Source organism: Triticum urartu, chromosome 2 (assembly GCF_003073215.2).
Source record: "Triticum urartu cultivar G1812 chromosome 2, Tu2.1, whole genome shotgun sequence".
In the NCBI taxonomy this organism is placed as follows: Eukaryota; Viridiplantae; Streptophyta; class Magnoliopsida; order Poales; family Poaceae; genus Triticum; species Triticum urartu.
In genome coordinates this window covers 12955506-12981411 of record NC_053023.1, presented here as the reverse complement: position 1 = coordinate 12981411, position 25906 = coordinate 12955506, and the positions used below count along the sequence as shown (strand labels likewise).

The 25906-nt window shown below is 47.0% G+C and overlaps 1 protein-coding gene and 1 pseudogene across 1 annotated transcript; both read right to left on the bottom strand.

The window, feature by feature from the left end:
* Positions 1-242: 242 nt before the first annotated feature.
* On the bottom strand, positions 243-2747 carry LOC125535125 (1-aminocyclopropane-1-carboxylate oxidase homolog 1-like). Its single transcript, XM_048698178.1, has 3 exons — positions 2100-2747; positions 795-1116; positions 243-696 (listed from the first exon to the last, which is right to left on the bottom strand). The coding sequence occupies exons 1-3, from the start codon at positions 2624-2626 to the stop codon at positions 442-444; spliced, it is 1104 nt and encodes a 367-aa protein (XP_048554135.1). The 5' UTR covers positions 2627-2747; the 3' UTR covers positions 243-441.
* Positions 2748-8396: 5649 nt separating this feature from the next.
* The window catches only part of LOC125535124, a 43049-nt pseudogene continuing 25539 nt past the window's right edge, over positions 8397-25906 (bottom strand).

Sequence of the window (25906 nt, the reverse complement as noted above, 5' to 3'; positions counted from 1 at the left end):
CGGTGCCATGAAAGATAACTGAAGATTGAACAGTTTGGCAACTCCTATGTTGCCCAACAGCTCAAGCCAAAATGAATGGCAATCAATAATTTTACAGGAAACAGTTTGATGCCGCCCCTGGAATCGGCGAATAGAAATTCCGCGTTCCAGACATAGATCCAACACTGTTTTTACAGGATCAGACAGAGAATTTTATGAAGATTTTGCGGTACTCTTTTCTGTTCCAGTAAAATGCACCAGGGTACCAAACTAGTGCCCTTCTATACCAAATGTACACAATATAATCACCCCTGTACCAAATGTATACAATACAATATAATGGCACTTGTACTGCCATTTTACTGTCATTTTTCTAGCATTACAAACTGCTCAACTTATCAATGTTCCAGGTACATTGATATAGTGTATAGTACTACGAGGACACAAACTCTCCTTCACAATTCACAACCGGAAATCAGAGATAGCAGTTTTTGCATCTAACCCGATGGAATAGTAATGTTTGATGTAGTCTCTGACGAGGGTCTCCCTGTACAATGGCGGGTTCTCATCGGACAGCAGCTCCTTGATCGGACCGTACATTCTCGTTGAGGCAGGGTGGAAATGCGTGCTGAAGAAGCACGCGATCGAGACCCTCGGCGCAGAGTTCTTCGCCAACACCCTATGCTCCACACTCCTGAACCCGTCGTTGGAGATCAGCTGCACATTTTGAACAAAACAATCAGTTCGACACGACCACGAGTGACTGATCAATGCTCGCCTTGAATGAATAATTCTGCTTGGAATGTTCAGTGTACCTGTAGGAGATCGCCGATGTTGACAATGAATGCTCCAGGTGTTGGCGTGACATCTACCCACCGGTCCTCATGGAGGATCTGGAGGCCTCCGATTTCATCTTGGAGAAGTATGGTCAGGAAGCCGGAGTCTGAATGCCGGCTTGTCCCGATGGCGAGTTCGGGCTGGGGGCACGGAGGGTAGTAGTGGCAGAGTATGATCTGTCCTTGGTTGCACTCTATATCAGTCAAGTAGCTCGGTTTGAGCCCAAGAGCCTCCGAGAGCAGCTCGAATAGAGTGCTCCCCAAATTCTTCACTTGTTTGGCGTATTCAAACAGAGCATCGCTGTGAATCAACATGTTAGTGTTGAGTGTCTTTTTTAGAACATGTGATTTAAGTAACCTTTCATTAATATTCACAACAAAAGGAAGGACCTAGAGAAAGTAATTTAACTACAGAATTTAGCTCTGGTCATTTTGTCAATAACCAAGGAAGAACTTATACCAACAACATATCCTCCATATAGGTATAAATTATACCATTAGAACTAACTGTAAATTAGTCCTGTCAGAATAACACAGTAAATCTCATCAACTTACTATGGTTCAACAAGAAAATTCATTTCAATTAGAAATAGCACAGTCCTGTTCTTAAACATTAACAGAAAATGTAAAACCGGTTCCATTCCCACCATGAAAATCATGCTACCATCAGTATGGTGGTTACCTTCCCACTTCAATTCCAAAACAGTGGCATTTGTTGGGTTAGCAGTAGGACAAAATGAATATTGTCAATATTTGGTTGGTTTGGTATAAATTATCAGCCTATCAGAACAGATTTGTGTGTATAAATTAGTTTACATGCTTCTTAAAAGAAAAACATCAAAATGAAAATGTATGTCACAAATTCAAGTGACCATCCCCGTATGATTTGGTGTCAAACTGAAGTCATTTATCTATGTATACATATACAGAATAGTTTGAAATAGTGGTTGAGAAGTTGAGGTAAAACTTCCAAGGCTTCCTTTTATTCCTATTTTGTGTGTGGTTACACTAGATATGTCCCTCATATTTTGTTATTAAGAAGAATGGATCTGCTCTGGTCCATGGGGATTTGCTACAGATACCTCAAGCTAGCACACTCAAATACACAATTGATTATTGGCACAGCTGCACATCAGAGGGTCGATCCTGTGAATTCTGAGCACCGTTAACAATTCTGAGCATCTAATCAAGATCTGTTTGTAAACCAGGCAGTTGACCAGAGCACTCAGATGCTCAATTTATTGCAAAATCGTGTACAAGGAGGAATTACTGTGATGCACTCACCGGCAGCTGTCCGGCAGGTCGCCGGCGTCGGGCGGGTCGGGGGCCATGCGGAGGTAGAGCGTGTCGCGCCAGTTGGCCACCGGCGACTGGTACAGGTCGAAGTTGCAGTGGTACTTGACAGCCCTCGCCGGCTCGCGCGAGTAGAGCCTGGCCTTGTCGCTCCCCTCGCCGCCGCCGGCCTCGTGGAAGCCCCGCACCGCGTCCGTCGCCGCTGCCATCGCCGCCTCCGGCACCCCGTGCCCCGTCACCTGGAAGAACCCCCACTCCGCCGCGGCCCTGCGGACGGCCGCGACCACGGCCGCGCGGTCGGAGCCGCTGAGGTCGATCACCGGGACGGACGGCGCTGACGAGGACGGCAGTTCCTGGGATGGAACTTGCGGTGGCGGTGGTTGTGGTTGGTGGGCGCCGTCGGACACGCGGAAGATGCGGGGGAGGTGTGTGACGCCGGAGGCGACGAGGCCGCGGACGCCGGAGCAGGTGGCGTCCAGCGCGCGGAGGTCGGCCGTGCGGTCGTATGCGGCGGCCATGGGCGACGCCGTCGAGGTATCGTTGGCTCTTCTCCGGGCGCGGGTGCGGCAGGCAGTGTCTGAGGCCAGAGTCAGAGGCGGCTCTATCTATCCTCTGCAATTTCTCTCCGGTGTTCTACTTCGCCAAAGTTCCAAGCTTTGAATAACCTTGCATTAATTAAGGATATAGTATTATAAAATGCTCTGCTCTGCTTCCCCTACGTTTCTCTCTGGTGTACTTCGCTGTCTACTTTGACGGCCTCTTTGATTTGCAGAATTCTAAAACACGGGCACAAGAAAAAGATGCGATTAAAATGTCATGGCCATCTCAATCCTACAAGATTTATTTATTTTAGGTTGTTTGATTGCGTCATAGGAAAAAAATAAAGAATTCTTTCAAATGCGGATACTAGAAACTCGACGGCAAGTTTCAAATCACACACTCAACATCGACACTTCTTATCTAGTTTTTGTTTGTAAGCCTTAAAACTGAACAAACGACCCACTCAACTTTGAAAACCTAACAAATTTGGTCCCTTGAGACATTATTATGGAGATGTGTCAGTCGAATGACATTGAAAACCCCACCAAAACACGAAAGAACAATAGAATAATTAAACACTAAAATGTTTCAAAAATTCATAATTTTTGGGGAATAACCATCAAGTTACGTATGGTTAGACTCTCCTTCTTTCTCCGGGCTTGGACCGGCTATAAAAAATATTAAGCGTAAGCTTAAAATAAAACATAGGCGGAGTTCCCCCACCTTGCAACCCCTAAAAAATGCACCCACCAACCAAAAAAAATATTATCATAAATCCTAACACCTACTCTAGGTTCTACAAAGTGGTCATTTTTTTGGTAGTTAAAATGGAAAATATATACTTTGAGAAATAATCAAGAAAAAATAAGCAAACTAAAGAGTACCTTTGTATGTTCTCATTTTTTGTTTGAAAAGGTAAGTAGAGAGAAAAATAAAAAATCATAAAAACAATAGATCTAAGTCTGTATCTTTTTTCATATAATTTCCCCTCTTTCTTATTTTTTGCTTAAACCAGAAAATAAGCTCAACTAGTAATGACTGACTTTTTTTTGCAATAATTTAAATATAATTTTTCCTCTTTTTATTGGAGAAAAGAAATAAGCTCATGGAGTAAAGATTGTTGGTCGATCCAGATCACAGTACCTGCACGTATGATTTGCAGGATCACCACAGATCACAAGCAACGAACCATGTGCAACGGATGGTGTTCGGGCAGGGTAGGAAGGGTCCGTTTGAAAGCATGCTGTTTTTTGACATCCATCAAAAGGCTCCAATTTTTTCTCCAACAGCTTCTATAACCAAAGTTTTACATTTTCTGGAGTTTTCTCGGTGAAAGGGCCGATAAATGGCCGAACGTGTCACAACATGCAAATGGTGTTTCAAGTCATTCCAACCTGGCATGGATGCCTCATATATCCGTGCTAAGTTGTTGCAAGAAGTTGGTTCATTTATCCATAGTTCAAAAAACCACTAGTTGGGAGGAGTGTGCTAGAGTAGGCCAGATGGGTGCACCCGTGAGTACCTATTTTTTTCCTAATTTTAATTCTTCGGTTATTTCCATCCTCATTATCAATCAACATGAACACATTTGACGAGTTTCCTCTATGTAAACTGAACATCAAACCGAGTAAGCTGGTTAACCGAATTGTTGGTTAGCTGCTTTTGGCTGTTCATTTCGGTTTATAGTTTTACCAACAGAAATTTCAAATAAACTGAATGGTAAATCAGAGTTTTCGGTTTCTACCACCCACCCTGAGATTAAAGAAAAGTTCACAAGGTTAAAAAAACTTCATCGATTTGAAAAAGATATGACAACACATTTCATGAATTGAAGAAGTTCATGGATTGGATTTTTTTCACGAATTTGGCAAAATAGTTCACAAATTTGGAAAAAGTCCGTGTAACTAAAAAAAATCATCAATTGGATTTTTTTATCGATATGAAAAAAAAGTTCATGAATTTGAAAAAAGTGTGAAAAATTAAAAAGCACTATTTAAAAAATAAGTTCACGGATTTATTTATTTTTCACTAAATTAGGAAATTGTTTGCAAATTATAGAAAATAAAAAAATATATAAAACGAAGAAGAAATAAAGAATAATAAAAAAAATAAAACCGAAGAAAAAAGGCCAATCAAAAGAAAAAAAAGGGAGAATACCAGACTGAGAAGACATACAACTATAAAAGAATAAAGGAAGTAATTAGGCACATCAAGTGAATCGTCCTAGTTGGTTATAGCTGGTGGAAGTAATCCAAGAGGTTCGGAGTTTAAATTCTACTTCATTCACTTATTTTTAAAAGGTTATAAAAAGAAAAATAAATAAATGGGCGAGGCCCAGGACGGAGGCGGTGTGCGCGCTGGTTTGTGTGACGCTACTTAGGGCATCTCCAGCCGTTCGGCCCCCCAGGACGCCTAAAAATCGCCCCCTGGGGCGTGCCGGCGCTAAACCGCGCACTGAGGGCGTGATGCCCCCAGTCGCGGCGCCCCACGGTTTTTTAAAAAATTCAAATACGGCGCAAACACGACTGAAATTTAAGCAAACATCGGCGAGTTCGTTCAAACTTAAACATATTTTACAAAAAAAGAAAAAAAAAACTTCGGCGGGCTACCACCGCCGTCCCCCTCGCCGCCCGCCTCACCGCCCGCCCACGCGGTTTACATGCCGAGGAGGCGGTAGAACCGCGTGTAGTCGCCGCCGTCGTCGTCGTCGTCGTCGTCGCCGCCGCCGCCCCCGCCTGCGCCTCTGTCGCCCCTGCTGCATCCCTCCCCCGGTTGGCGCGGCGGGTTGGACGGTCCGGGGGCGTCGTCGTCGTCGTCGTCGTCGCTGTCGAGGACCACGACGCCGTGCTCGTCCTCGCGCCCACGCTTGCGGGCGGCGATCTCCTCCAGGGTCCGGCGCTGCCGGACCATCTCGTCGCGGAGGTAGTCGTCCCGCGCCCAGCGCAGGGCGTCCTCGTCGGAGATGCCGCGCCGGGCTATCTCCTCGTACTCCGCGGGGAGGCCGTGCTCCGGCTTGGGCTTGACGAGGACGAAGCGGCCGGTGGGTGGGGAGGCGTTGGCGCCGCCGATGCGGACGCCGGAGCTGCGCGTGCGGGCACTGACCGGCGTGTCCTGGGGCTCCGTCTTGACGGGGCGGAGGCAGGGCGAGCCGCCGGACGACGAGGAGGACCCCCCGGTCTCCATGCGCCTCGGGGTCCAGGAGCTTCCCCGGCGGCGTGAGAAGGACGGGGGATCGGGGTACTCGAGGGGCGGCGTGTTGCCGCCCTCGATGTACTCGGGGACGGCCTCCAACGTGCGCCCGGGCACGCCCCACCACCGGCGTCGGCCGTTGGAGTTGAGCCTGCCGGAGGGCTCGACGCCGTTGGTGGCCTCGAGGTACTCGGCGTGACGGCGGTGGAAGTTGGACTCCCAGAGCGGGCTGTCGGGGACGTACCGTGGCCCCTCCCTCGCCGGCCGCGGTAGGGACGCGCGGATGCGTGTGATCTCCGCACGCCGCCCCGCCCCGGTGGGTGGTGGTGGCACCGGCACGCCGCCAGCGCTGATCCTCCACGCGTCGGGCACCCGCATGTCCGGCGAGACCGGGTACCCAGCCTCGTAAAGGAGGCGAGCCTCGTCTTCGTGGAGATGGCGGCGGCCGAAGCCGTTCGCCGCCGCGCCGTCACCAGGGAAGCGCTCGGCCATGGGTGGAGACGGCGAGAGAGAGGAGAGGGAGAAACGACGGCGAGAGAGAAGAGAGGGAGGAACGACGACGGCGAGAGAGTGTGGTCGCCGAGCACGCTGGTGCGCGTCTTATATAGGCCGAGATGCCGCCCGTATGCGTGGCCGCCGTGTTACGCGTGGCGGGCGAGGGAGGGCGAGGGACGCGCGTCGTCCGACCTTCACTGCGCCGCCCGTGAGGTATCAATGGTGCAGGCTGACCGGCGCGGCAGCTTTGGCATTGATTCTCCGCGGGAAACGAGGCGATGAGGACGACGAAGGGGCGAGAAGAGAGCCGTGTCGCTGACGCGGCGGGTCCGCGGCTTTTTCGCGCCAAAAAGGTTCGCCCGGCGTTTTCGGGCGCCCCCAGCGCGCCGGGTTCGGCCTGGGTCCGCCGGCGCTGTTTTCGGTCCAAACCGGCGAAAATCAGGCTCCTGAGGCACGACTGGACCGATTTTTCGGCGCCGGCGCAAGAAAAACGCTTGGGAAGATTTTCCTGGGGGCGCGGCTGGAGATGCCCTTATGTACGGGAGCTTCAGGTGCCGAAAGGAGTTGCCGGCGCTCACTAGATCTGGGCATGGGGTTGCCGGCGTTCGCTAGATCCGGTACGCAAGCTCACGAGCCCCTTAAAAAACACTCGCTTGCTTGAGGTTGTTTATTTGTTCGCTATATCCTGCTGTACATTTTGTTAAAAAAAGCTCATTAAGCAAGAGGAACGACTTTAATTACAAGTTGACTTTTAAATGGTTGCCCGTTGACTTTTAGACATTTTTTAAATGAATAATTAGTTTTGCAAGAAAGTTCACAATTTTTTTTCCAAAAGTTCACTGGATTTTAAGAAATCTCATTGATAAAAAAAGTTGACAAAAACTTCATCAATTTTGAAACACAGTTCACAAATCCGAAATAAATTTAATTGATTTTGAAAAAAGTTCATCAAAACTTCGCAAAAAAGTTCACAATTTTTAAAAAAGTTGATCAATTTTGAAGAAAAGTTCAATGATTTTAAATAAAAGTTCACAAATTTGAATAAAGTTCAATGATTTAGAAACAAAGTTCATAAAATTTATAAAAATGTCAACAATTTTTTTAAAAAATCACCAATTTGCAAAATAGTTCACGAATTTGTAAAAAAACCTCATCAATTTTGGGGAAAAAGTTCACCGATTTTGAAGAAAAATTCATCAATCAGAATTGTTTTCGTCATTTTTGAAAAAAATCATAAATTTTTAAAAGTTCAGGCATTTAAGAAAGAAAAAAGGAAACAAAAAAGAAAGAGAAAAAACAAACAGAAAATATTGCGCTTTTCCAGTGTTCTATTTTAAGAATAAAAAGACATAACTAGCACTGGGTGTGTTTCCCAATTGGTCAGTGTGGTTTCCTAATTCCTGAAGGCTGAAGGACTGTTCTTTGAATCCTAGAAGAAGGAAAAGGATGAATGGGCAAGCCCAGAGGGTGTGCTTGCGGTTTTAAAAATAAAAAATGATGAATGGGCCGGCCTAGCGCGGGTGTGTCCGTTCATGTACAACGTATACATATATGGCGGGCATTTCTAAAAAAACACATATGGCAGGCGAAGAGTTTATAAAGTATAACTATCATGCCTTTACTTGTGAAGATGTATAGGCTAATCTGAGCGTCTTTGTGTTTACAGGGGGAGGGGGTACCGAAGCAGAAGTGAGTCAACAACTTCCTATGAGGAACTACGAAACTCAATCACTTGGTGCTGTTACCCAATGGTTTTTTTCTGAGGTCTATGCTGTAGGGGTAGTCAAATTGGATAGTGATTGATTTCGAGGTTTCATCGTAAACCTAATTGGTTACTTTTATTTAGGCAAATCAATAGTTCAAACCACCAGGATCTCAACAAGAAATAGGGTATCCGTAGCACAGAGGAAAGAAACGCTATGGCCTAGGTGGCACGGCAAAGCACACCAACACCTCTAGTACAAACCACATACGGTAAATACAAAGCAAACTTGTGTTTAGCAGCAGCAGTAGTAGACTTCGCCATGATGAAGATAAATGCTGGACTAGCGATCATTTGCTGCCCTAGGCAGTGATGGGGACGCTATGGAGGACGACCGTCTCCACGGTGAGTCCGGGGCCAAAGCCGAAGAGAATGCCCCAGTCCATTCCCTCGCCGGTTGTGGTGTGGCCATCCTCAGTGGAGCGTTTGCGCATTTCGTCCATGATGAAGAGTACACAGGCGCTTGACATGTTGCCATATTCGGAAAGGACATGCCTGGTGGCGCGCATCCGTTCCTTGTTCAGCTTTACCTTTGCCTCGACCATGTCAAGGATTGCTAGCCCGCCAGGGTGCGCTACCCAAAAGATGGAGTTCCAATCGTCGATGCCCAATGGCTTGAAGGCGTCCTCCAGGGCACGCTCGATGTTCTTGGAGATGAGGCCAGACACATCCTTGAGGAGGTGGAAGGTGAGGCCGACCTCCCGGAGGTCGCCGTCGATGGCGCTCTCTGAGTCGGGCAAAATCGTATGGCTCGCAGACACCAGCTGGAACAGGGGGCGCTCGACGGACACATCGGGGTCTGCGCCGATGATCACCGCGGCGACACCGTCGCCGAAGAGCGCCTGACCTACCAGTGAGTCGAGGTGGGACTCGTGCGGGCCGCGGAAGGTCACCGCGGTGATCTCGGAGCAGACCACCAGCACACGTGCGCCACGGTTGTTCTCAGCAAGGTCTTTGGCGAGGCGAAGCACCGTGCCGCCAGCGAAGCAGCCCTGCTGATACATCATGAGGCGCTTAATGGACGGGCGTAGACCGAGCATCTTGGTCAGCTGGTAGTCGGCGCCCGGCATGTCCACACCGGAGGTGGTGCAGAAGACAAGGTGGGTTGTTCGATCACTTGCCTCTCTAATTTCTCTCGAGAGTGATCTGGTAGTCCGTAGGGGGTTGGGTGCACCAACGGTAAGCGTGATTGGTTAGGAAAACCCCTTAATTTCAACAAGAAATTGATATCGTTAAGCAAGTCTACCCCCTCTTCGCTCTGGCGACCGCGACTCCACCCCACCCACCCAACCTCGCCGCTGACTCCCCCGCGACGGCGAGCCTCCCTGCCCCACACCCCGCCCCCATGCCGAGAGTCGACAGATCTACATGCTCGCCTCCTCGCCCGGGCTCGACAATCCCATACATGCCTCCCCCTTCGTGTACCGGGCCTTCCCGGAGATGCTGCGCCCGATTGGGTCGGTGTCGCCGGAGAAGCTGCGGGCGACAAGGATGCGGAGGTGGACGAAGCGAGCCACACGGATCCGCGACGACGCATCCTCATATCTCCTGTGCGTGAAGGAGTGGAGGGCACTGCAGCAAAAAGCGGAGGCGGAGCCAGAACCGGAGATGAAGGTATGGGCATCATGGGGGATCGAGAACTTTGGTGCTTGCGCAGATCACGAGCTCCTCAATTTGGCGCGGAGGATCTATTTCGATGGCAATTGGGACGAGAAGAGGAGGATGCCACACCCGACCGCATCCCCAAAGGACTACGTCAATTGGGCGTGGGCAGAGGCGAGGAGCACAGATCCATAGCGGCGAGCAAGATGGGAATGCATCGAGGGGAAGATGCCGTCGGCGCCGCCCTCGAATTTGGAAGAGTTCGACCCCTGGCCATACCTCTCCCCTGCCTCGGCCATGGATTGAAAGTTGAGGAATCCTGCAACAGTGGCGAAATTGGACCCATGTGTCACGAGTGGACAAGGCAATTTTGGCTGGATGCAGAGATTGCACAATTTCAGGATATGGATTACGGACGGAGCTTGCAGAGGGCATGGAAGAGGCATCCCGAGCTTACTCTGCCTACCACTCTGGTCATGAATGTGCGAGAAGGAACACCAGAAATGGCGACAGAAGAGCTGCTGGTTGTGAATCTCACCAACAAACTGAAGAGAGAGTTGAGGCTGCCCAGGAGGGGTGCAGAATCAACCCAGAAGATTGTGACTCGCATCCTGATGCATGAGGAGGAGACAGAGCTTTCTCTGATCATGCCGAATCAAGCCACCCAGCCATCGGAGGTGATCGCATGGGCGCTGGCAGCAAGGACCACAGGATTCAGGGAAAGAAGGATATGATGGAAAACATTCTTTCGAGCTCATTCGCAGGAGAGTCTGGATCTGATGGAGACGCTGCTGAACTCCAACCAATGAAGGGGGTGGAAGTTTCTGAAGAAACAGAAGCCATGTTGGTTATGGAGCTTATTGGAGGATTCAGAGTGGTTCAGAGGAGGATGAGCGCCAAAAGAGTGTACAAAAACTTGGGGGAAAAGCGTCCAGATCACCAGCTTGCTTTCCAGCTTGCCATCGTGACGAAGCGGAGCTCAGGTACAGTCAGCTGTGGACTGATATAAAAAGCGGGGATGGGGGGGACGAGTTTAGGGTTTCCACTACCCCTCCTCCCCACCCAACGTCGCCGCCGCCCCGTCCTCACCAAGCCAAGCTGGGGCCGTTGCAGATCCCATCATGGAGGGAGGGAGAGGCCGTGGCCGTAGAAGAAGCAAGGGGGTAAGGGGAGAGAACCCCAACGGTTGGCAACAGGAGCAGATGACCTCGGGTATGGGGGCAGATGTGGGGCAGCCGCCGTTCTTCGGCTTCGGCTATCAAGGGCCACCCCCGCATGGGCTTTCTTGGGTCAATTTCATGGCCAATTCCTGCAGCAGTCTTGGAGGGGCGTGCAGCAACAGTGGTACGGCCCGCCCCAGCAGCAGATGCAAGGGCAAGTAGGAGTGCAGTCCTCGGACCCTGGCAACAATCAAGGAGGGAGCTCTCAGCAGAGCAAGAACCAAGGGAAAATTCAACAGAAGAAGAAACATGATATAGCTCAGAAACAGCAGATCAACCCAGGCTTGATGTCTTATTCAAATGTCACTTGCTATAATTGTGGAGATCCTGGACACCACAAAGACAAGTGCACCAAGCCAAAAGGGTGCTTCATCTGCAAGATGGTCAGTCACAAGGTTGAAGATTGCCCCACCAGGAGAAGACCCCATTCAGCTGCCAAGTATGTGGGTGGTGCTGCACAGGGACTGGGCTTGTACCACTTGGATATGCCAGATGTCAATGACCAGCACCAGGGTTTGCTCAAGAATGTTGGAATTGTCTTTGTGGAGCAAGGAGAGGTTACTAAGCATGAACTAGCTAAAGAGTTTGCTAGCATTTACAAAAATAACTGGCCATGGGCCATCAACAAGCTGGATTAATGGACCTTTTTGGTCAAGTTTCCCCCAGAAATTGATGTGGAACAAGTGGCTGGGTACCCCTGCTTTGGTCTGACAAAGGAGAACACCATTGTCAAAGTGGAAACCTGGTTGGGAGATATCACAGCAAAGGAGGAACTTCAAGAAGTCTGGCTGAAACTTAGGAAGATGAATCCTAAATGGTGTGAATGGACAATCCTTGATCAGATGACATCTACGTTCGGGGTCCTACTGGATGTTGACTGGCAGCACAACTTCCAGAGCTTCTATGAAACAATAAGAGTTAAGATATCTTGCAAAGATCATAGGAGAATTCCACTTGAGAGAGTTTTTGGGATCCAGTGGAAGCTTTATAAGATCCAAGTTGAGGTAGAACCACCCCAGGCAGATGTAGAGGTGGTGATACAAGAGCCTCCAAAAGCCAATAGCTCTGTCTCTATGGACACTAATAAAGGGAGTGAAGGGGAGATTGAGGGCACAGAGATGCAAAAAAATGCCAAGTCTGGGGCTGGCAGCAACTCTAATGCTGACACTAATAAAGGGAGTGAAGGGGAGACTGAGGGCACAGAGATGCAAAAAAATGCCAAGTCTGGGGCTGGCAGCAATCTAATGCTGGGAGTGGGAAAAGTGACAAAAGCTATACCCACAACCAGCTGACTGCAACACTGAGCCTCCCACACCCACCTCTCTCTTGAAGGCACATGCTCCAGAAAATCTGCAACAAGTCAAAAGGAATGCACTAAGCTATTTCATGAGCAACAGTGATGACAATGTGGATGGCTTTGAAGGACATATGCCCTAGAGGCAATAATAAAGTTATTATTTATTTCCTTATATCATGATAAATGTTTATTATTCATGCTAGAATTGTATTAACCGGAAACATAATACATGTGTGAATACATAGACAAACAGAGTGTCACTAGTATGCCTCTACTTGACTAGCTCGTTAATCAAAGATGGTTATGTTTCCTAACCATGGACAAAGAGTTGTTATTTGATTAACGGGATCACATCATTAGGTGAATGATCTGATTGACATGACCCATTCCATTAGCTTAGCACCCGATCGTTTAGTATGTTGCTATTGCTTTCTTCATGACTTATACATGTTCCTATGACTATGAGATTATGCAACTCCCGTTTGCCGGAGGAACACTTTGTGTGCCACCAAACGTCACAACGTAAATGGGTGATTATAAAGGTGCTCTACAGGTGTCTCCAAAGGTAGATGTTGGGTTGGCGTATTTCGAGATTAGGATTTGTCACTCCGATTGTCGGAGAGGTATCTCTGGGCCCTCTCGGTAATGCACATCACATAAGCCTTGCAAGCATTACAACTAATGAGTTAGTTGCGAGATGATGCATTACAGAACGAGTAAAGAGACTTGCCGGTAACGAGATTGAACTAGGTATGAGATACCGACGATCGAATCTCGGACAAGTAACATACCGATGACAAAGGGAACAACGTATGTTGTTATGCGGTCTGACCGATAAAGATCTTCGTAGAATATGTAGGAGCCAATATGGGCATCCAGGTCCCGCTATTGGTTATTGACCAGATAGGTCTCGGTCATGTCTACATAGTTCTCGAACCCGTAGGGTCCGCACGCTTAACGTTCGTTGACGATATAGTACTATGTGAGTTATATATGTTGGTAACCGAATGTTGTTCGGAGTCCGAGATGAGATCACGGACATGACGAGGAACTCCGGAATGGTCCGGAGATAAAGTTTGATATATGTGATAATAGTGTTTGGTCACCGGAAGGGTTCCGGAAATCACCGGAAGGGGTTCCGGATGTTTCCCGAAATGTTTGGGTACGAGAACACTTTATTTGGGCCAAAGGGGAAAGCCCACAAGGTTTTTGGAAAGCGCAAAAGGAAGTTTTGCGGAGTCCAGGGGCCAGACGCCAGGGTCCCTGGCATCTGGGTCCAGACGCCGGGAACCCTGGCGTCTGGCCCTGGAGTCCGAGAAGGACTCTTGCCTTTCGGGTGAAAACGACTTTGTGGAGGCTTTTTCTCCAAGTTTCGACCCCAGGGCTCAACATATAAATAGAGGGGCAGGGCTAGCACCAAAGACACATCAAGAAACACCAAGCCGTGTGCCGGCAACCCCGTCTCCTCTAGTTTATCCTCTGTCATAGTTTTCGTAGTGCTTAGGCGAAGCCCTGCGGAGATTGTTCTTCACCAACACCGTCACCACGCCGTCGTGCTGCCGGAACTCATCTACTACCTCGCCCCTCTTGCTGGATCGAGAAGGCGAGGACGTCACCGAGCCGAACCTGTGCAGAACTCGGAGGTGCCGTGCTTTCGGTACTTGGATCGGTCGGACGTGAAGACGTACGACTATATCAACCGCGTTGATATAACGCTTCCGCGAACGGTCTATGAGGGTACGTAGACAACACTCTCCCCTCTCGTTGCTATGCATCACCATGATCTTGCGTGTGCGTAGAATTTTTTTGAATTTACTACGTTCCCCAACAGTGGTATCAGAGCCTAGGTTTTATATGTTGATGTTATATGCATGAGTAGAACACAAGTGAGTTGTGGGCGATATAAGTCATACTGCTTACCAGCATGTCATACTTTGGTTCGGCGGTATTGTTGGACGAAGCGGCCCGGACCGACATTACGCGTACGCTTACGCGAGACCGGTTCTCCCGACGTGCTTTGCACAAAGGTGGCTAGCGGGTGACAGTTTCTCCAACTTTAGTTGAACCGAGTGTGGCTATGCCCGGTCCTTGCGAATGTTAAAACAACACCAACTTGACAAACTATCGTTGTGGTTTTGATGCGTAGGTAAGATTGTTTCTTGCTTAAGCCCGTAGCAGCCACGTAAGACATGCAACAACAAAGTAGAGGACGTCTAACTTGTTTTTGCAGGGCATGTTGTGATGTGATATGGTCAAGACATGATGCTAAATTTTATTGTATGAGATGATCATGTTTTGTAACCGAGTTATCGGCAACTGGCAGGAGCCATATGGTTGTCGCTTTATTGTATGCAATGCAATCGCGCTGTAATGCTTTACTTTATCACTAAGCGGTAGCGATAGTCGTGGAAGCATAAGATTGGCGAGACGACAACGATGCTACGATGGAGATCAAGGTGTCGCGCCGGTGACGATGGTGATCATGACGGTGCTTCGAAGATGGAGATCACAAGCACAAGATGATGATGGCCATATCATATCACTTATATTGATTGCATGTGATGTTTATCTTTTATACATCTTATCTTGCTTTGATTGACGGTAGCATTATAAGATGATCTCTCACTAAATTATCAAGAAGTGTTCTCCATGAGTATGCACCGTTGCGAAAGTTCTTCGTGCTGAGACACCACATGATGATCGGGTGTGATAGGCTCTACGTTCAAATACAACGGGTGCAAAACAGTTGCACACGCGGAATACTCAGGTTATACTTGACGAGCCAAGCATATACAGATATGGTCTCGGAACACGGAGACCGAAAGGTCGAGCGTGAATCATATAGTAGATATGATCAACATAGTGATGTTCACCAATGAAACTACTCCATCTCACGTGATGATCGGACATGGTTTAGTTGATTTGGATCACATAATCACTTAGAGGATTAGAGGGATGTCTATCTAAGTGGGAGTTCTTAAGTAATATGATTAATTGAACTTTAATTTATCATGAACTTAGTCCTGGTAGTATTAGCATATCTATGTTGTGGATCAATAGCTCGCGTTGTTGCTTTCATATGTTTATTTTGATATGTTCCTAAGAAATTTGTGTTGAAAAATGTTAGTAGCAATGATGCGGATTGGATCCGTGATCTGAGGTTTATCCTCATTGCTGCACAGAAGAATTATGTCCTTGATGCACCGCTAGGTGACGGGCCTATTGCAGGAGCAGATGCAGACGTTATGAACGTTTGGCTAGCTCAATATGATGACTACTTGATAGTTTAGTGCACCATGCTTAACAGCTTAGAATCGGGACTTCAAAGACGTTTTGAACGTCATGGACCATATGAGATGTTCCAGGAGTTGAAGTTAATATTTCAAGCAAATACCCGAGTTGAGAGATATGAAGTCTCCAACAAGTTCTATAGCTAAAAGATGGAGGAGAATCGCTCAACTAGTGAGCATGTGCTCAGATTGTCTGGGTACTACAATCGCTTGAATCAAGTGGAAGTTAATCTTCCAGATAAAATAGTGATTGACTGAATTCTCTAGTCACCATCACCAAGTTAGTAGAACTTCGTGATGAACTATAATATGCAAGGGATGACAAAAGTAATTCCCAAGCTCTTCGTGATGCTAAAATCGACGAAGGTAGAAATCAAGAAAAACATCAAGTGTTGATGGTTAACAAGACCACTAGTTTCAAGAAAAGGGCAAAGGGAAGAAGGGGAACTTCAAGAAGAACAGCAAGCAAGTTGCTGCTCAAGTGAAGAAGCCCAAGTCTGGTCCTAAGCCTGAGACTAAGTGCTTCTACTGCAAAGGGACTGGTCACTGGAAGCAGAACTGCCCCAAGTATTTGGCGGATAAGAAGGATGGCAAAGTGAACATAAGTATATTTGATATACATGTTATTGGTGTGTACTTTACTAGTGTTTATAGCAACCCCTCAGTATTTGATACTAGTTCAGTTGCTAAGATTAGTAACTCGAAACGGGAGTTGCAGAATAAACAGAGACTAGTTAAGGGTGAAGTGACGATGTGTGTTGGAAGTGGTTCCCAAGATTGATATGATCATCGTCGCACACTCCCTATACTTTCGGGATTAGTGTTGAACCTGAATAAGTGTTATTTGGTGTTTGCGTTGAGCATGAATATGATTTGATCATGTTTATTGTAATACGGTTATTCATTTAAGTAAGAGAATAAATTGTTGTTCTGTTTACATGAATAAAACCTTATATGGTTACACACCCAATGAAAATAGTTCGTTGGATCTCGATCGTAGTGATACACATAATCATAATATTGAAACCAAAAGATGCAAAGTTAATAATGATAAGTGCAACTTGTTTGTAGCACTGCCGTTTAGGTCATATTGGTGTAAAGCGCATGAAGAAACTCCATACTGATGGGCTTTTGGAATCACTTGATTATGAATCAGTTGATGCTTGCGATCCATGCCTCATGGGCAAGATGACTAAGACTCTGTTCTTCGGAACAATGAAGCGAGCAACAGATTTGTTGGAAATCATACATACTGATGTATGTGGTCCGATGAATATTGAGGCTCGCGACAGGTATCATTATTTTCTGATCTTCACAGATGATTTGAGCAGATAAGAGTATATCTACTTGATGAAACATAAGTCTGAAACATTTGAAAAGTTCAAAGAATTTCAGAGTGAAGTGAAAAATCATCGTAACAAGAAAATAAAGTTTCTACGATCTGATCGTAGAGAAGAGTATTTGAGTTACGAGTTTGGCCTTCAGTTAAAAACAATGTGAAATAGTTTCACTACTCATGCCACCTGGAACACCACAATGTAATGGTGTGTCCGAACGTCATAACCGTACTTTATTAGATATGGTGCGATCTATGATGTCTCTTACCGATCTACCACTATCATTTTGGGGTTATGCTCTAGAGACGGCTGCATTCACGTTAAATAGGGCACCATCAAAATCCGTTGAGACGACGCCTTGTGAACTAGTGGTTTGGCAAGAAACCTAAGCTGTCGTTTCTTAAAAGTTTGGAGTTGCGATGCTTATGTGAAAAAGTTTCATCTCGATAAGCCTCAAACTCAAATCGGAGAAATATGTCTTCATAGGATACCCAAAGGAGACAGTTGGAGGTTACACCTTCTATCACAGATCCGAAGGCAAGACATTCGTTGCTAAGAATGGATCCTTTCTAGAGAAGGAGTTTCTCTCGAAAGTGAGTGGGAGGAAAGTAGAACTTGACGAGGTAACCGTACCTGCTCCCTTATTGGAAAGTAGTACATCAACAGAAACCTTTCTGTGACTCCTACACCAATTAGTGAGGAAGCTAATGATAATGATCATGAAACTTCGGAATCAAGTTACTACCGAATCTCGTAGGTAAACCTAGAGTGAGATCCGCACCAGAGTGGTACGGTAATCCTGTTGTGGAGGTTATGTTACTAGACCATGACGGACCTATTAAATATGAAGAAGCGATGGTGAGCCCAGATTCCGCGAAATGGTTTGAGGCCATGAAATCTAAGATGGGATCCATATATGAGAACAAAGTGTGGACTTTGGTTGACTTGCCCGATGACCGGCAAGCCATAGAAAATAAATGGAACTTTAAGAGGAAGACATACATTGATAGTAGTGTTGCTATCTACAAAGCTAGAATTGTCGCAAAAGGTTTCCGACAAGTTCAAGGTGTTGAATACGATGAGAGTTTCTCACTCATATCTATGCTTAAGTCTGTCTGAATCATGTTAGCAATTGCCGCATTTTATGAAATCTGGCAAATGGATAAACAAAACTGCATTCCTTAATAGATTTATTAAAGAAGAGTTGTGTATGATACAACCAGAAGGTTTTGTCAATCCTAAAGGTGCTAACAAAATATGCAAGCTCCAGCGATCCATCTATGGACTGGTGCAAGCATCTCGGAGTTGGAATATACGCTTTGATAAGTTGATCAAAGCATTTGGTTTTATACAGACTTTCGGAGAAGCCTGTATTTACAAGAAAGTGAGTGGGAGCTCTGTAGCATTTCTAATATTATATTTGGATGACATATTGCTGATTGGAAATGATATAGAATTTCTGGATAGCATAAAGGGATACTTGAATAAAAGTTTTTCAATGAAAGACCTCGGTGAAGCTGCTTACATATTAGGCATTAAGATCTATAGAGATAGATCAAGACGCTTAATTGGACTTTCACAAAGCACATACCTTGACAAGATTTTGAAAATAATTCAAAATGGATCAAGCAAAGAAAGGATTCTTGCCTGTGTTACAAGGTGTGAAGTTGAGTAAGACTCAATGCCCAACCACTGCAGAAGATAGAGAGAATATGAAAGATGTTCCCTATGCATCAGCCATAGGCTCTATCATGTATGCAATGCTGTGTACCAGACCTGATGTGTGCCTTGCTATAAGTTTAGCAGGGAGGTACCAAAGTGATCTAGGAGTAGATCACCGGACAGCGGTCAGAATTATCCTTAGTGAAATAAGGATAAGTTTCTCGATTATGGACGTGACAAAAAGGTTCGTCGTAAAGGGTTACGTCGATGCAAGTTTTTGACACTGATCCAGATGATTCTAAGTCTCAATCTGGATACATATTGAAAGTGGGAGCAATTAGCTAGAGTAGCTCCGTGCAGAGCATTGTTGACATAGAAATTCGCAAAATACTTACAGATCTGTATGTGACAGACCCGTTGACTAAAATCATCTCACAAGCAAAACATGATCACACCTTAGTACTCTTTGGGTGTTAATCACATAGCGATGTGAACTAGATTACTGACTCTAGTAAACCCTTTGGGTGTTGATCACATATCGATGTGAACTATGGGTGTTAATCACATGGTGATGTGAACTATTGCTATTAAATCACATGGCGATGTGAACTAGATTATTGACTCTAGTGCAAGTGGGAGACTGAAGGAAATATGCCCTAGAGGCAATAATAAAGTTATTATTTATTTCCTTATATCATGATAAATGTTTATTATTCATGCTAGAATTGTATTAACGGAAACATAATACATGTGTGAATACATAGACAAACAGAGTGTCACTAGTATGCCTCTACTTGACTAGCTCGTTAATCAAAGATGGTTATGTTTCCTAACCATAGACAAAGAGTTGTTATTTGATTAACGGGATCACATCATTAGGAATGATCTGATTGACATGACCCATTCCATTAGCTTAGCACCCGATCGTTTAGTATGTTGCTATTGCTTTCTTCATGACTTATACATGTTCCTATGACTATGTAGATTATGCAACTCCCGTTTGCCGGAGGAACACTTTGTGTGCTACCAAACGTCACAACGTAACTGGGTGATTATAAAGGAGCTCTACAGGTGTCTCCAAAGGTACATGTTGGGTTGGCGTATTTCGAGATTAGGATTTGTCACTTCCGATTGTCGGAGGTATCTCTGGGCCCTCTCGGTAATGCACATCACATAAGCCTTGCAAGCATTGCAACTAATGAGTTAGTTGCGAGATGATGTATTACGAACGAGTAAAGAGAACTTAGAGTTAGTTGCGGATGATGTATTACGGAACGAGTAAAGAGACTTGCCGGTAACGAGATTGAACTAGGTATTGAGATACCGACGATCGAATCTCGGACAAGTAACATACCGATGACAAAGGGAACAACGTATGTTGTTATGCGGTCTGACCGATAAAGATCTTCGTAGAATATGTAGGAGCCAATATGGGCATTCCAGGTCCCGCTATTGGTTATTGACCAGAGAGGTGTCTCGGTCATGTCTACATAGTTCTTGAACCCGTAGAGTCCTCACTCTTAACGCTCGTTGACGATATAGTACTATATGAGTTATGTATGTTGATGACCGAATGTTGTTCGGAGTCCGAGATGAGATCATGGACATGACGAGGAACTCCGGAATGGTCCGGAGATAAAGTTTGATATATGTGATAATAGTGTTGTGCACCGGGAAGGTTCGGAATTCACCGGAAGGGGTTCCAGATGTTCCCCGAAATGTTTGGGTACGAGAACACTTTATTTGGGCCAAAGGGGAAAGCCCACAAGGTTTTTGGAAAGCGCAAAAGGAAGTTTTGCGGAGTCCAGGGGCCAGACGCCAGGGTCCCTGGCGTCTGGGTCCAGACGCCGGGAACCCTGGCGTCTGGCCCTGGAGTCCGAGAAGGACTCTTGCCTTTCGGGTGAAACCGACTTTGTGGAGGCTTTTTCTCCAAGTTTCGACCCCAGGGCTCAACATATAAATAGAGGGGCAGGGCTAGCACCAAAGACACATCAAGAAACACCAAGCCGTGTGCCGGCAACCCCGTATCCTCTAGTTTATCCTCTGTCATAGTTTTCGTAGTGCTTAGGCAAAGCCCTGCGGAGATTGTTCTTCACCAACACCGTCACCACGCCGTCGTGCTGCCGGAACTCATCTACTACTTTGCCCCTCTTGCTGGATCGAGAAGGCGAGGACGTCACCGAGCCGAACATGTGCAGAACTCGGAGGTGCCGTGCTTTCGGTACTTGGATCGGTCGGACGTGAAGACGTACGACTACATCAACCGCGTTGATATAACGCTTCAGCGAACGGTCTACGAGGGTACGTAGAGAACACTCTCCCCTCTCGTTGCTATGCATCACCATGATCTTGCGTGTGCGTAGGAAATTTTTGAATTTACTACGTTCCCCAACAGGCTTTAGCTTGCTAAGGGAAATGGAGGGGTGGAACAATGAGGACATAGACACAGAGGATGAATGGGATGAACTGCAAGAGGAGATCCAGAACAAGGAGCCCCTGAGGCAGGATGGAACACTGATGAACAAGCAGTATGAGGAGGAATACCCACCCCTCCATGCCCATGGGGCTAAGAGGGCAGAGAAGTGGGGTCCCACACAGGCGCCTAGGGCCAGTACAAGAAATGTTGGGGATTCCAGAACCATACTGCAAAAGGCTCAACAGCTCAAAGAGGCTCAAGATGCAGCTCCTAAAAAAGAACAAGGTAATAAGTCCACACCTTTCTCCCTCTTCAATAACCCTCATTTTATTTCAGTAGCTTCTAAAATAGGAATTGATATAGATTCTAGAAATAAGAACATGTTCAACTTACCTCCCCCTAGCCGTTTGAATCCTGATAGGAGTGTTGATCCTGACTCAGGTTTCACCACCCCCAAAAGTATTATAGAGGATGGGGTGGAGCACAATAGTAGTTTTGACTCTGTTGGAGTGTGGAACCTAGTATGTAATCACAAATGGGGCAAGCACCCTAGGACAAAAGTTTTCCAATGAATGCTATTTTTTGGAATGTTAGGGGTATCTCTGCTCTAGGGAGGAAAACCCTTGTAGTTGATACAATTAGGAAGATACAAGCATCTGTCATTGGCTTCCAAGAAACCAAAAAGAAGAATTTTCTGATTCCTACCTTAAATCCTTGGTAGGAAGCAGGAACTTCTCCTGGCACCACCTCCCATCTAAAGGCTCTGCTGGGGGCATCCTGATGGGTGTGGATGCTGACCTTTTTGAGATCATTTCATGGTCTCATCTTGATTTTTCAGTTAGTTGTGTTCTTAAGCTGAAAAGTAAAGATGTAACCTTTAGAATTGTCACTGTTTATGGATCTCCCTATGAGGAAGGGAAGGAAGTATTTATCTCTGAGCTTCAGTCCCTGTTCATAGAGAATCCACACCCCACCCTGATTGGGGGGGATTTCAATCTAGTTATGTATGCTAGAGAAAAAAGCAATGGTGTTGTCAACCATAGGTGGTGTGACAACTTCAATGCTTGGATAGAAATTTGGAGTTTGTTGGAGATTAAGCTATCTAGTAGAAAATTCACCTGGGCTAACAACCAGGCTGACCTGATCATGTCCACAATAGGTAGGCTCTTTTGTAATACAGAGCTTGACAAGATTTTTCCACTAGCCTCCTGCATGGCTCTCCCTAGATGTGGTAGTGATCATGCTCCCATCATCTGGAATCAGGGATTGGGCAAAAGGCTAAGAGTAGTAGTTATAGGATGGAAAAATGGTGGTTGCTTAGAGAGGATTTCTCCAAGCTAGTTTCCAAGATATGGAATGAACCCACCCTTAAGGCCAACCCTTTAGACAGTTGGCAAGATAAGATGAGAAAGCTTAGGAGAGTGACCAAAGGTTGGAGCTCTAATGAAGAGGCCCAACTTAGGAGATATAAGAAAATCCTTTTAGAGGATTATGACAAGCTAGACATCAAATCTGAAACTTTAGTGCTCTCTGACTCTGAGGCAGCTAGGCTCAAATTCACACATTGTGAGCTCCAGAAAATCTGGCTCCAAGAGGAGATCAAAGCAAAGCAGAGATCTAGGGATAGGGACATTAAAGAAGGTGATAGGAATACTGAGTATTTCCATGCAGTGGCAAACCAAAGGAAGAGGAAAACAACTATCCACTCCTTGGATGGCCCCCTTGGGCCAGTCACTGACACTAAAGAAATGCTTGGGATTGCTACCAACTTCTATAAAGATCTCTTCAAGAAAGAGGATAGGGGTGGGATTCAGTTAGACCCAACCTTTTTTTTCTAATGAAGAGAAAGTTAACCCTACTGAAAATGAAGCCCTTGAGGCCCCCTTCCTAGAAGAGGAAATCAAGAAGGCTGTCTTTGAATCATATGCAGATGGTGCCCCTGGCCCAGATGGTATTCCCTTCTTTTTTATCAGCATTTTTGGGAGTTGATCAAAAAAGACCTAATAGCCATGTTTGAAGTTTTTCATCAGGGGGAGCTGGCTATTCATAGACTTAACTTTGCTATGCTGACTTTGATCCCCAAAGAAGCTGATGCTTCCAGCATGAAAAAATTTAGGCCCATTAGTTTGTTAAATTGTAGTTTCAAGATCTTCACCAAGGTCCTCACAAATAGACTATCCATGATCCTACAAAGGCTCATTGCTACTAACCAATCAGCCTTCCTTAAGGGCAGATATATCTTGGAAAGTGTGGTCACAACTCATGAGATTCTGCACTCCATCCACTCTACTAAAAGGCAAGGCCTAGTACTTAAGCTAGACTATGAAAAAGCTTTTGACAAAGTAGACTTGGAATTCCTTGAAGAGCTGCTTAGGAAGAGAGGCTTTGGAGAGAAATGGGTCCATTGGATCCTTCAAGTAACTAGGGGTGGATCAGTGGGTGTTAAGCTTAACAACACTGAGAGTGATTTTTTCCTTACAGGGAAAGGGTTAAGGCAGGGGGACCCCATTTTCCCCTGCTATTCAACCTAGTAGTTGATATTTTAACTAGGATGTTGATGAAAGCAATAAATCATCAGCTGATACAAGGGTTGTTTGCTGAGATTTGCCCTGGAGGGATAGTATGTCTCCAATATGTTGATGATACCATCTTATTCTTAGATAAAAATATAGAACATACCAGAAAACTGAAGATGGTTCTCTCCAGTTTTGAGATGATATCTGGAATGAGAATAAACTATAGTAAAAGTGAACTCATTCCAGTTCACATGGTTGCAGCTGAGGTGGGAGGGTTCCTAGAGATACTAGAATGTACTATAGGTTCCTTCCCCATTAAATACCTTGGGATCCCTTTGCACTACGATAAACTTAGGAGAGAAGATATTCAACCACTTATTGACAAGATCATGAAAAGGATTGCTGGATGGAGAGGGAAGCTTCTTTCTTACAGGGGAAGAATAATCCTCATCCAAGCATGTTTAGCTAGTATTCCTGTGTACTTGCTTTCTTTCTTTAAATTTCCTAAATGGGTAATTGAGCTTATTAATGCCCAAATGTCAAATTATCTATGGAATGATTTTGAGGGGCACAGGAAATTGTACGTAGCTAATTGGAAGATGGTCTGTATGAAGAAAGAATTTGGGGGGCTTGGCATCCCAAATCTTCATGAGGTCAACATCTGCCTCTTAGGATCTTGGGTTAGAAGATACTATGAGGGTGATGGTAAGCCCTGGAAGATGATGATAGACCAGAAATATATGAGAGGCAAAACTAATGTCTTTGCCCCTAGCACCTCCATCAATACCTCTAGGTTCTGGAAAGGAGTGAAATCCATTATCCAAACTTTGAAATTTGGGTATAGATGGAAAATAGGGATAGGAGACAAGATTAGATTTTGGGAAGATACTTGGTTTGGCACCTCCCCCCTAGCAGTACAATTCTGGCACATCTATATGATTTGCAATGAGCAAAACAAGAGTGTCAGAGATGTCTGGGATGGTGAAATACTGAAGTTGACCTTTAGAAGAAACTTTGATAGTAAGTTGATGGATCAATGGTACCAACTATTGGAGATTGCCAAAGAAATCACTTTTGATGGTGATTCTGATGCCCCGATCTAGAAACTTGAGAATAAGGGTGTCTACTCCTCTAGCTCTTTGTACCACGTGATTAACTTTAGGGCATCTCCAGCCGTTGCCCCCCCAGGAGGGGCAAAAAATCGCCCCCTGGGGGCGCACCGGCGCTAAACCGCGCACTGGGGGCGTGATGCCCCCCAGTCGCGGCCCCCACGGGTTTTAAAAATGTTTAAATTCGGTGCAAACACAACACAAACACGTTCGAGTTCATTCAAATTTAAACATATTTTACAAAAAAAAGGAAAAACTACCGCGGACTACCCCCGCCGTCTCCCTCGCCGCCCGCCTCGCCGCCCGCCCACGCGGTTCTACATGCCGAGGAGGCTGTAGAACCGCGTGTAGTCACCGCTGTCATCGTCGTCGTCGTCGCCCCGGCCGACGCCTCCGCCGTCCCTGCTGCATCCCTCCCCCGGTTGGCGCGGCGGGTTGGACGGTCCGGGGGCATCGTCGTCGTCGTCGCTGTCGAGGACCACGACGCCGTGCTCGTCCTCGCGCCCACGCTTGCGGGCGGCGATCTCCTCCAGGGCCCGGCGCTGCCGGACCATCTCGTCGCGGAGGTAGTCGTCCCGCGCCCACCGCAGGGCGTCCTCGTCGGAGAAGCCACGCCGGGCTATCTCCTCGTACTCCGCGGGGAGGTCGGGCTCCGGCTTGGGCTCGACGAGGACGAAGCGGCCGGTGGGGGAGGCGTTGTCGCCGATGCAGACGCCGGAGCGGCGGGTGCGCGTGCTGACAGGCGTGCACTGGGGCTCCGGCTTGACGGGGCGGAGGTGGAGGCAGGGGGAACCGTCGGACGAGGGGGAGGACCCCCCGGTCTCCATGCGCCTCGGGGTCCAGGAGCTTCCCCGACGCCGTGGGAAGGACGGGGGAGCGTGGTACTCGAGGCGCGGCGTGTTGCCGCCCTTGATGTACTCGAGGACGGCCTCCAACATGCGCCCGGGCACGCCCCACCACCGACACCGGCCGACGGCATTGAGCCTGCTGGAGGGCTCGACGCCGTTGGTGGCCTCGAGCTGCTCGGCGTGATGGCGGCGGAAGTAAGGCTCCCAGAGCGGGCTGTCGGGGACGTACCGTGGCCCCTCCCTCGCTGCGCGCGGCAGGGACGAGAGGATGCGTGCGATCTCTGCACGCCGCACCGCGCCGGTGGGTACCGGGGGCACCGGCACGCCGCCGGCGCTGATCCTCCATGCCCCGGGCACCCGCATGTCCTGCGGGATCGGGTACTCGGCCTCGAAAAGGAGGCGAGCCTCGTTCTCGTGAAGATGGCGGCGGCCGAAGCCATTCGCCGCCGCGCCGTCTCCTGGGAAGTGCTCGGCCATGGGTGTGATGAACTGGAGACGGCGAGAGAGAGGAGAGG

Excerpts from the sequence above, each read along its gene's own strand:
- LOC125535125 (XM_048698178.1), bottom strand. The coding sequence starts at position 2,626 with ATGGCCGCCGCATACGACCGCACGGCCGACCTCCGCGCGCTGGACGCC. Across the intron at positions 1,117-2,099 it reads GACCTGCCGGACAGCTGCCG|CGATGCTCTGTTTGAATACG; the intron begins GTGAGTGCATCA and ends GTTGATTCACAG. Across the intron at positions 697-794 it reads ACATCGGCGATCTCCTACAG|CTGATCTCCAACGACGGGTT; the intron begins GTACACTGAACA and ends CAAAATGTGCAG.